At 39.4% G+C, this 12,454-nt stretch overlaps 1 protein-coding gene across 1 annotated transcript in view; it reads left to right on the plus strand.

Moving 5' to 3' along the window:
- MYO3A (myosin IIIA) overlaps window positions 1-12,454 on the plus strand; it is a 226,806-nt gene that overhangs the window by 164,254 nt on the left and 50,098 nt on the right. Inside the window, exons 22-24 of the mRNA XM_047066241.1 lie at window positions 2,378-2,457; window positions 2,919-2,996; window positions 6,289-6,494. Of these exons, the coding sequence (XP_046922197.1) occupies window positions 2,378-2,457; window positions 2,919-2,996; window positions 6,289-6,494 (364 nt within the window). The remainder of the gene's footprint in view (window positions 1-2,377; window positions 2,458-2,918; window positions 2,997-6,288; window positions 6,495-12,454) is intronic.

Genomic DNA, 12,454 nt, shown 5'->3' on the forward strand with positions numbered 1-12,454 from the left:
TTTTTCATCCTTATAAAATATGCAACCAGGTTTTCAATACTATGTTTTGTCTTCTGAATATCATCAGAACCATGTCTCTTTGGCTAGGGAGATGAGAACTTCAAAATCAAAGATGTTTCATTGACTCAGAATCTCAAAGCTATCAGAGGCATTTGGGTTTCATATTCACCTAGATATGCAAACATAATAATAATGATGACAACAATAATAATACATAAAATTTGTTTAGAAATTGCAGTGTGCTAGACATTGTACTGAGTACTTTCATTAACTCCTAATAGCAACACTTCAGAACGAACTACTTTTATAGATGAGACACTGAGTCTTAGAAATGTTGAGCAGCTTTCCCAGTGTAACTCCTCTGGGAAGTCTTAGAAGTGGGCTTAAAAGTCTGGGTATTTCAATCCTATGTTATGATGTCTCCAAGATTCTAAAATAACTATGGCCCTTTACATGTATGACTTTAACTATGAAATACAGCTCAGCCATTATTGGGGGGAAATGTACCACAATTCCTTGCAGCTCACATCTCTAGCTTGATTTATTACAGGTTTATCAGGGCAACTATAAAGGCAAATTGGATATATTTTCTGAAATTAAGATCTATGCTAATTTTAGTTCCGTTGATATGCACTGATGGATTTTTAAAAGGCTTTCATTTATTTTTTTGTTAAAGAATTTGATGACTAGTGTATAATTTTTTACATTGAAATTATTAATCCCTTAGTAAATTTCCTCTTGTTTTTTAGTTTTCAGAGAAATTTAAAGTTTTAGTTCTAATTTGGCTAATATTAAGTAATGGTATCTATTAAGTAATGGGTCTATTCTTTTTTTTAATTGTTTTTTAACGTTTATTTATTTTTGAGAGAGAGAGAGACAGAGCGAGATCAGGGGAAGGGCAGAGAGAGAGGGAGACACAGAATCTGAAGCAGGCTCCAGGCTCTGAGCCGTCAGCACAGTGCCCCATGCAAGGCCCAACCCCACGAACCATGAGACCATGACCCCAACTGAAGTTGGATGCTTAACCCACTGAGCCACCCAGGCACCCCATAAATGGATCTATTCTAATTAATGTGCTACTAGTCCTTTGTATACTTACTATGCTCCCAAGCAGTCTTCAAGCCGGTAGTAATTTTGGTAATATTTTTCCTCAAACTTTCCCTTAAAAAAAAAAGAACAAATGAAATTCCACAGCTGCCCCTCCGAAGATCATGCGTTACTGTCTCTATCCATTCTGCTGTCTGCGGAAGTTTCACATCTGAAGGGTGTGCAGCCCATCATGAAGGCGGGCACACACACCCGTTGTAGCACTTCTCCTGATGACGAGGGAGGGGGGAAGACCGCACAGCAGAGGCACTGCCAGCCGCATCCCAGGCAGGGTCCCATCCCACATCATCACCTCAGAGCCAGCCTTTTGCCACCACGAAGAAAGTGAAAGATTTGTCAAAAATGTGTAGCCTCTGTTTCTCACTTAAAAGAATGAGAGTGAAAAGAAATAATCTTTCTGAAGTGATACTGAATTCTGGGGACAGATTTGAACATTGCTATTGGGATGACGAACTCTTGGACTGTGGGTTGGTGTATTGTGCTTGGTGGGGGGTGGTACAGGAGAGAAGATGAACTAACATTTCCAGCCACCCACCATGTGCCAGGCATACTTCCACGTGTCATCAACATTCTGTGAGGCAGCCGAGACAGCATTATCCCCATTATGTAGTTTCAAGATGCAACTCAGAGACAAAGTAAGTGATTCACGAGAAACACAATTTAAGTACCACAGCTGGTATTCAAATCCAGGTCTTCCTGGCTCCCATGGCCATAATTTTTCACTACTCCAGAGTATTCTCACGGCCTTGGATTGTGCATGCTTAAGTAGCACCTGCGCCGTGCACTGATTTCTGAATGTTAGACTGAACATATCCATTGCTCTCAACCATTCGTGATTTTCTTATAACAACTTCATGACTTAATAATCTATATGATTGTTAAGGCCCCTTGTAAAGTTTACCTTTGTGTTTAAGAAAATCTCAGATGCCATTTAACACACACATATGCACACACCCACACACACACACACACACACACACACACACACAAATTAAATTGTCCCTTCTGTCAGAATCACACCATATCCTGTAGCAATTAAAAGAAATCCAACACTCACCTGTACTTTTTCTAATCTCCAAGCTGGAGGGTTTTTTTCTGAATTTAAAATTTGTTACAAATGTTTATGCAATATTACTTTATCCCTTAATTTCTCGTAAATACTTTACCAAGGGTGAATATTGTGGGATCAACAATGTTTATTTTAATACTTAAGTAAATGGGGGAAGTCTTCCAGCCATTAAGTATATTAATTTTATCCATATTCCCATAGGTAATCTGCCACATTCTAAAACTAAAAATATAATAAACTATCAAATGAGGACCTCAGAAAAAACGATCAACTTGACAAAGGTAAGAAAATGCATTTTGCATGACAGTGAGTCTAAGAATATAACCTTTACAATGGCAATGTTTGTGTGCTCCCAAAAGTAAGCATCATTTTCCTTAGTTTTTCCTTTTTGATCTTTCTTTTCTGCTTAAGCAGTTATGTTCATATTACTGCTAGCCGCTAAAATAATCATGCATTTATGATATATTCCTAACTCTTCTTTTATAGCTCATTTTAACATTACGCTAGGAGCAACTCAAAGTATATTAGTGAAGGTCCGAGATAGTCACATTCTATACAAGACCAATTAAAATTCCAATGCAGCTGATGAAACAATCACCCTACAGTAAAAATATTAACATTTTGTTATTTTATGTATTTGAATGCATAGCCTGTGATAACCCAAAGGAAATTCCACGTGCTCCCTGTGGATGATAAAGTACAATAGATAACGAAGCGTCACTGTCTTTCTTGGTCTCTGTAGGGTGAAACTGGAGAAGCCACACGTCACGCCATAGAGACAACCAACATGAAAACACAAACAGTTGCATCATATTTTAGAGTAAGATATTAAATTATGCTGTGTTGTGCTTAAGAATGTTATTTGTTTTAAATGAGACTTACAGATCAAAAACTAGTAACAAATATCAGAGTGCTATTCGCAAAATAAAATTCTCATTACATTCCATTTACTATTTGTTAGATACAGAATATAGGTGAGAATACTGTCAAAAACCTATGGATTGGTTTGCTTTGATATTTTACCTATAAAATGATTGCATACTAAGTCCACCGTAATGGAGGTTTGTATACCTTGGTTAAAATTTGTCCAAAGAGGGGCGCCTGGGTGGCGCAGTCGGTTAAGCGTCCGACTTCAGCCAGGTCACGATCTCGCGGTCCGTGAGTTCGAGCCCCGCGTCGGGCTCTGGGCTGATGGCTCAGAGCCTGGAGCCTGTTTCCCATTCTGTGTCTCCCTCTCTCTCTGGCCCTCCCCCGTTCATGCTCTGTCTCTCTCTGTCGCAAAAATAAATAAACGTTGAAAAAAAAAAATTTGTCCAAAGAACCAAATGCATCTCTACTAGAATAAAACCTGACAGCATTTTTAATTCAATGCTATGATAGCTACCAATTCTCCTTCCCATTCCTAGATGATCTTAGGGTGGACAGATGGGGCAAGCCTGAGCATCCAGGTCCATTCCATGTCTCCCTGCACATAGACGAGATGAAAACCTCAAAAGAAAAATAGAACTGGTATAATCATGGGGCAAGGAGTAGGGACACCAGGGAAACACAGTAACATGCCAAGAAAGTCAGTCACTGTATTGGATCAAGGTGGCCTTTCTTCCTTAGACAATATGGGAGAAGAGAAGGACAGGGAGTCCTTTTCTTCCTCTGTGTTCTGAACAATTCTAGATAATTCTGCCCTCATTATTGGTTTCAATTCTTATTTATCTCTTTTGATAAAATCATATGAATCAGCCAAAGAAAAGGAAGAAAATGCCAACTGAAAATTGGAAATTATTAATAGTATAATTTAAGACAGGAGGGGAAGGGGAGGAAATTGGGTTAAATTTACTGTAAGTGTTTGGTGAATAAATCCAGTTTTCTAACAGAATCATGAAGTATTTTTTAAAATAACTGGGTAGTTGGGGCGCCTGGGTGGCTTGGTCGGTTAATCGTCCGACTTCGGCTTGGGTCATGATCTCACGGTCCGTGAGTTCGAGCCCCATGTCGGGCTCTGTGCTGACAGCTCAGAGCCTGGAGCCTGTTTCAGATTCTGTGTCTTCCTCTCTCTCTGCTCCTCCCCTGTTCATGCTCTGTCTCTCTCTGTCTCAAAAATAAATAAACGTTAAAAAAAAATTTTTTTTAATAAAATAAAATAACTGGGTAGTTTTATTAGATATTTTCAAGTCCTAAACTCCTCACAGACAGTGTGTGCTTAATCATCTTTGAGTAGCATCTGCTCACACACACACATTTATATGTACATATATGCTCAATATCTCACATTTGCAGCTGGTCCATTCACCTTACATGAGAACTACAGCACAGCTGAATTACCAAGCATATGTACAGACAGATTATTTTCTTTTTTTAAGTGAGTTATCCAAGACCATTCTCATTCCACTGTTGTTGACATCAAACACCGTGTGTCTGCTTAAGCCATTCGTTCATAAAATCGTTTAATCCTCAGGCTGAAGTGAAAAGTGATAGAAGATAATTCCGTATAGTATATAACATATTTTTAAAGTAATTTTTCATTCTGTGGAGAAGGAATATAGCGTAATACCGTGCCTTGGTCCCTAAGAAAAACCAATATTTAAATTGTAGCAAGCTCTTGCTCAGAATGCCAGTGACAGATATATCACCTTTGTATCCCCAGTGCCTGGCAGATGTTTGCGTGATGCCTCACATACAAATGTAGTGGAAAAGGGCTCCAAAGTGGTAACCTCAGCTGTTTGAGGATCACATAGGAGTTTCAGTGCCCAAGAAGAAGCCATGCCAAGCCAAGGCTTTGCCAGTGTGCAATTCCGGTATTTGGTTTGCACCAGGGTATTTTATAACCCTAGGCTTGTGTATTTCCAACACTAAAAGAAATCCAACTGACAACAGCTGCCTGTGTTCATACATTCATTACCTTGCCAATAAATTGCAATGCTGGCTTTAACATACTCACTGTCTGAGATTCCACTTTTAATTGGACTATGATTATCCTGATATGTTATGCTCAGTTGTCCAGTAATTGGCTACCATTGTAACAAGGTATTGCTGAAAACACAATTTTTATATCTGTGTGACTTTGAAAATTCTAAAATAAATAAGAAAATTATCGAACTTGAGCAGATTAGAGTACTTAAATGAATTTGCTTATTTTTGTAACTCCCTATGTCCTATATATTAAACTGCTTTAACTTCTCATTCCTTATTTAAAAATTTTTTTAATGTTTATTTGTTTTTGAGACAGAGACAGAATGTGAACAGGGGAGGGGCAGAGAGAGAGGGAGACATAGAATCCGAAGCAAGCTCCAGGCTCCGAGCTGTCAGCACAGAGCCCAGTGTGGGGCTCAAACCCACAAACTGTGAGATTATAACCCAAACCAAAGTTGGACGCTCAACCGACTCAGCCACCCAGGCACCCCTCTCATTCTTTATTTTAAACTAGGAGATGATTCTGATAGGCATTGATGGGTTTACTTTCATACTTTCTATAAAGAAAGAGTTGAATAAGGAAATTAATGGTATAAGGAGGAAATTAAGTTGTATGCCTAAATACTGTATGTCAGCAAGCTTCCCTAAGAGGATATAATTACTAACAAATAAACTATACCAAAAGGAATTTTATCTATTCATTAAAGTTGCTTTAAGAATGTACATGAAACCTTTTAATGGCTAAGTTCCAAGTTATTGCCTCTACATTTTTGAGTAAATACAGATTTTTAAAAATATGCTATAAATAAAATTTTCATTAATATGCATATTCCTCCATTGACTGTGAATTCATGTGAACATGTATAACATCCAGGTTTCAGCGTTTTTTTGTTTTGTTTTTTTTTTTTTCAACGTTTATTTATTTTTGGGACAGAGAGAGACAGAGCATGAACGGGGGAGGGGCAGAGAGAGAGGGAGACACAGAATCGGAAACAGGCTCCAGGCTCCGAGCCATCAGCCCAGAGCCTGACGCGGGGCTCGAACTCGCGGACCGCGAGATCGTGACCTGGCTGAAGTCGGACGCTTAACCGACTGCGCCACCCAGGCGCCCCTCAGCGTTTTTTCTTATAGTAAAAAGAAATACCTGCAACCTTCTAAATTTTTATATGCTACACTGGGAAATTTATTTTTGTTCCATATTATAGTATTCTCTGATGGATTTGTTATCTAAAATGATGGTGGGCCAACCTCATTTTGTCCGGTGCATCAAACCAAATAATGACCGTCAGGCAAGAAAATACGACAGAGAGAAAGTTCTCCTACAGCTTCGCTACACAGGAATTCTGGAAACAGCAAGAATTCGAAGGCTGGGGTACTCACATCGGATACTTTTTGCTAACTTTATAAAGCGGTATGTGGAATTCTTTTCAAGTTTCTATGTACAGTTTATAGAGAAATTCATAAGAATTATAGGAAGCAAAATAGGGAAGAGAATGACTTAGGTGTTCTAGGAGGGAGGCATTTTGTTTTTTGCAAAAGATGTTGTACTGAAAGAAAAGGTAACTGGGGCTGGGAGTTTCCTGTTGTCACCTGGGAGATCCTGTGTGGTCACATGGGATAAATGTCATGGGCAGTATGATTGAAAGGCCTAAGCTTCTGTACTGAGCAGTTAGAGGTTCTGGGTTGGGTGACCATTGGGCTGTACCAGTGATTCTCAACGGGGAGAAATTTTGCTCTTCAAAGAACATTTGTCAATGTCTGGAGACATTTTGTTTGTCACAACTGGTGGGATTGAGGGTTGTTGTTGGCATCTAGTGCATAAAATCCAAAGATGCTGTTAAGCATCCTACCATCCACAGGAGAGCCCCCCACAGCAAATAATTATCCATCCTAAAATGTTAACAGTGCCGAGATCGAGAAAACCTGGCCTATTCAGAACGATTTTGCTCATTTAATAAATCTGCCAAGACTGCCTAGTGGAATTGTTATAAGGATCAAATGAGACATTATCTCTAACAGTGATTTAGAAGACATAAAGACTCAATTAAGGATGAGGTCCTTTTTAATATTTGAGATTAATGTAAAATGAATTAAGCTATACATTAAATATATTTTATTAAGTAATATATTTATAGTGATATAGAGGTTCAATATATTCCTTATATATTTAATATTTTAAATGCTCATGTTTCTGATATTTATCAATTCTGTGATTACTATTACCTATTAACTTTGAAGCTTCAATTTTCAACAGTATTACCATTTTCAGGTAAAACCTAGCATTTGAGGTAAAACCTAGCAATTTTCAGGTAAAACCTAACATTCTCGGGGCGCCTGGGTGGCGCAGTCGGTTAAGCATCCGACTTCAGCCAGGTCACGATCTCGCGGTCCGTGAGTTCGAGCCCCGCGTCGGGCTCTGGGCTGATGGCTCAGAGCCTGGAGCCTGTTTCCGATTCTGTGTCTCCCTCTCTCTCTGCCCCTCCCCCGTTCATGCTCTGTCTCTCTCTGTCCCAAAAATAAATAAACGTTGGAAAAAGAAAAAAAAAAAAAAACTAACATTCTCTGGCCTTTTTCAGAGTGTATAAATTAGGATTAAGAACAAAACAAAATTTCTAACTCCCTCCCCCCAAAACAAAACAAAACAAAACAAAATTTCTTACCTTGTGTCAAGCATTCTTTCACTTGGGGTAACCAAAAGACCCTTACTAAATAAAATGAGAATCCTAATTATTTTTGCAACTTTTCATTTTTTCAGCAATCTGTAGTAGTTTTTGCCTCCCCTCACCCTTTTGACCCACTGGCAGAGAAACGAAAGGTATTTTTTAAAAAATGTTTAAAAGAATTCAGGTATCATTTCTCAGTCTTTTGGCTAAGGTCAAGTGAAAGAATTCAGGAATTCAGTAAGTAATTACTGCCTAGCTTGTTTTTTAAGAAATACATTTTGGGGCACCTGAGTGGTTCAGTCAGTTAAACATCTGACCTCAGCTCAGGTCATAATCTCACGGTTAGAGCCCTGCGTCAGGCTCTGTGCTGACAGCTCAGAGCCTGGAGCCTGCTTCGGATTCTGTTTCTCCCTCTCTCTCTCTCTCTGCCCCTCCCCTGTTCATGCTCTGTCTCTCTGTCTCTCAAAAATAATAAGTAAACATTAAAATTTTTTTAATTAAATAAACAATATTAGTATAATATTACTATAACTACCATGGAATTTCAGTGACCTTTTCTTTATATGCAAAGTACTGTGCTAAGCATTGCAGAGGGCACCACATTTTAAAACTGTCTTAAACCTTCAAGAATTGACACTCCCAGTTAAAATTTTCAAAGTCACAGGCATGGAAAGTTAATAAGCAATGCAGGGTAATAAGTACCAAGATCCAAGTGAATGGTATACACAGTGCAAGAGGTCAGAAGAGATAAATTTATGTCCAGGAGGGCTGATAAGAGAGAATATTAGGAAAGAAGGTTCAAACTGGAATCTGATGGTAGGTACAGTTTGTGGAAAAGACAGGAAAGGTCTTTCTCACTGTACTGTTTGGCATGTCAAAAGCTAGAGGGACTTGGTTGGATTTGCCGGGATTAGCACAGTAGGTGTTAGTGAAGTGACAGAAATTGACAGAAGATAAGATGGGAAAACTGATCAGGTTAAAAATTATGTGCAGAGAGCCTTGAATGACATAGTGAACTTACCATTTCAGTTCTCCATGGTTTTACAATATGGACAGTAAGGAGGACTAAACCTACTTTTTGACAATATTACAGTTGAAAGTCGCTTATTTGGCAGGTCAGAAGTGAGATTAAATTTATAAATGTATTTCAAAGTCCCATGCTATATAAAATAGCAAATTACTGCATGATAAATGAGGAAGAAAAAAAAACTCAGTATACAGAGACTATGTGAATAGCTGTTCTAAATACAGGAAGTCCCAGAAATAAAAGACTAAACCTTTTCTCTGTCACTAATTTGAAAGCTTTCATCTAAATTGGCAGAGATTCTTAGGAGACAGAACAATTTGCAAAGGCCCTGTGGAGGTGTAAATAGGACTACATAATTCTCCTCTGTCCTGTCTTAGCCTTTGACCAACCCTTCTTGTATGATGCAAAATTCATCAGATTCTTTGTTCCGTTGTAGATAAACTCTTCTGTTTTGTGACAAAGAAATAATCTTACAAGAAGAGACGCAATATGGAATTACTTTGCACAGGGTTTTTGCTGTAGCTATTTCAAATGAACTCTTATACTAAGAAGCTACCATAGTGAGCTCCATTTTTCCACTAGGCACCTATACACAATGGTTTGGCTACCAGAACTCTAATTCAACCAGAACGTATTGAAGACAGTAGTATAGTGAAGTAGGTAAGTACACATGCTTTGAAATCAGAAAGCCCAAGTTCAAACCCCAATTCTGTCACATCTAAATGTGTGACTTTGTTCAAAGTTACTTCGAGTAACTTCTATAAGCTTTAAGCCTCAGTCTTTCTTATCTGCAAATAGGGATGACAATTGTATCTACTCTGTATATGGTTATGAGCATTAAATTAAATAATATATATGAAGTTTATTGATAGACCCAAATGTCATCAATACGTATTAGCTATATTATTTTCATTATTCTTGCCTCAGCCCCAAGCTCCCAAAATTGCTTATTACCTACAATGCCGTGGTCTTGAATCCCACAGCATAAGTAATGAAGCTAGTCCATAAAAAACAAAGCAGCAGCCAGTATGTTGCCTTTAAAGCAAGTCTTTAAAACAAGGGATGCAGCAAAGCAAGAGTCTGGGGGCTTTCCCAGTGCAACTGGTCTACCTACATGTTTATTTCCACAGCAAGTCCCAGAGGCAGGTCATTAGACCTTCAGCAGACATTTAATTAAGCACCCACTATGTTCTAGTCCTTGAAAAAAAGATTAACCCAAATCTTATTCCAAAGATTAAAGATCCAAAGAACAATGAAAGAGCTTCTGATGTTAAACTCACAGACTAGCTGTGGAAACAAGGACCTAAATACGTTATCATACAATGTAATGTAAACTCCAGGGACAAGGGTACTGTGTTCACCGCTGCATCCCCAGCACTTACAAAGGTGCCTGGCACATAGTAGGCACTCTGTAAATATTTATGAAGCGAATGAAAGAGTAGTGGGTATTTTTAATAAAAGTATACACAGGGCACTCTGAAAGCATGACATAGAGAAGGTAGAAGTGAGGAGGAAAGGGGAAGACTTCTTTGATTATAGTAGAAATTCAGATAAAGCAGAGAATCATAAAAGTCATATATAAATATATACTATAAATATCATATTTTAACTTGGAACATGAACATCTATTCGTTTTTCAGCCTTTTGATACAGGCTCAGTTTTTTTCTTTGAATAAAAGTTCCATGAATTGGACTTTATTGACTCTTTTTTTTAAGTGTATTTATTTATTTTGAGAGAGAGAGAGAACACAAGCAGAGGAGGGGCAGAGAAAGAGAGAATCCCAAGCACGCTCCGTGCTGTCAGCACCGAGCCCCATGTGGAGCTCCATCTCCTAACCCTGCGATCATGATCAGAGCCAAAATCGAGAGCCAGACACTTAACCGACCAAGCTACCCAAGCACCCCGTAGTGACTCTTCCTTACATGAGTTACCAATAATCCCTTACTTGCGATTTCTAGTTAATGTTTCTTGAGGTGAAGCAGGAAGTTGAACGTAACTTGTGAAACAATCACAGGGCTATTTCTTGATTCTTAAGATTCTCCTCAACCCTTTGTAATAGCTTTAGACCACTTCTTTCTGAAGTCTTACCAAAGCATTTGATGCAGTTGTGTAGAAACAACTCTCTGGCTTTCCTCACTCATATTTCATCAGTTTGCATCATATGGTTTTGAATCCTGTCACCTCAAGCGCAGCTGGCAGACACAGGTCTGGCAGCAGACACAGCTCTCCCGGCAGGAGCAGGAGCCCATGGGGACACCCCTGAGAACTAGCATCCACGAGCTCCGGGTGTGTGTGGACAGCAGTCAGTGCAGCTAACACAGGGGAGGAGAATGTCAGCCCAGTTAGTCTCTTCATTGAAGATGCATGAGAAAGAGTTTCTAGAATATTGGAAGAGTCGATCTTCCTTAAAGGAACGAGCAGGGAGGATCAAGGACATACAGACAGAGAGAATAACACATACAAATAACACAACACTTAATAAGATGAAAATCTGATCATGTCCTTTCCCGACTTGGAAGTCTCATACAAAGGCATAGAGGCATGAGCAAACCTGGCCTTCTGGCATAATTTTAAATAATTTTTATTACCAGAGCTCAGGCTGTCCACGGAAAATAGCAGAAGGTAAGACTGGGAAGGCAGGCAGGGATACAGAGGAAGGAGGGAGCTCTCATGCTGGTCTTCATACATGTCACCTAATTTTAAATGACTGCTTTTTGGCAGGTGTGACCTTTGCATTTCCTACATTTCCACTGCTCTCCAACTTACCTATGTTATGTGCCTGGCCTTTGAAAGCACCTGTTTTTGCCATCACGGCTTAGAGCTTGGGTTTTCTCAGAGCCTTCCAAGTCGGAAAAGGACCTGATCAGATTTTCATCTTATTAAGACAATTCAGACAGACCTGGGGGAGGGGGAGTGAGAACAGACATAACCAGTTGGAAGGCAATTATGGAAGTCAAGTTGAGAAGTGATGATAAGTAAGTTCAAGGCAATGCCTGTAGGAATAGAGAGAAAGAAATGGATTTCAGAGAGATTCTTTTTTTTTTTTAATTTTTTTTCAACGTTTTTATTTATTTTTGGGACAGACAGAGACAGAGCATGAACGGGGGAGGGGCAGAGAGAGAGGGAGACACAGAATCGGAAACAGGCTCCAGGCTCCGAGCCATCAGCCCAGAGCCCGACGCGGGGCTCGAACTCACAGACCGTGAGATCGTGACCTGGCTGAAGTCGGACGCTTAACCGACTGCGCCACCCAGGCGCCCCTCAGAGAGATTCTTAAGCTTGTTGGATACACTGAGTGGAGAATAGGGAAGAATCTAGGATGACACACAGATTTTTATCACCTTTGAAAAAAATAGTGACATCATTCTCAGAGGTAGGAACTAGCAGAGGAAAGGAAAGGTGATGAATTGGAGTGTCTGTGAGATAACCAGGTGGGGGAGCGAAGCAGACAGTCAGAAGTGATGTGTTCAAAGTTTGTGTAAAGAGGGCCACAGATGAAGATTTAGGAATCATCCATTCTGCATGTAGATGAGACCCCTGTGGAGAGAGCTCAGAAAGAAATGGGACATTGGAGAACACTTGCATTTGAGCAGAACGTCTAAATATGAGGCATGTCAGGTAGACTGTTGGGGGGATGGGGAGAAGCAGGGAGGCAAGGTGGGATGCAAATGTGGGGATAC

This window comes from Lynx rufus, unplaced genomic scaffold, assembly GCF_022079265.1.
Source record: "Lynx rufus isolate CCGP_SWC_20201006 ecotype Redwood Valley unplaced genomic scaffold, mLynRuf1.p SCAF_7, whole genome shotgun sequence".
Lineage (NCBI taxonomy): Eukaryota > Metazoa > Chordata > Mammalia > Carnivora > Felidae > Lynx > Lynx rufus.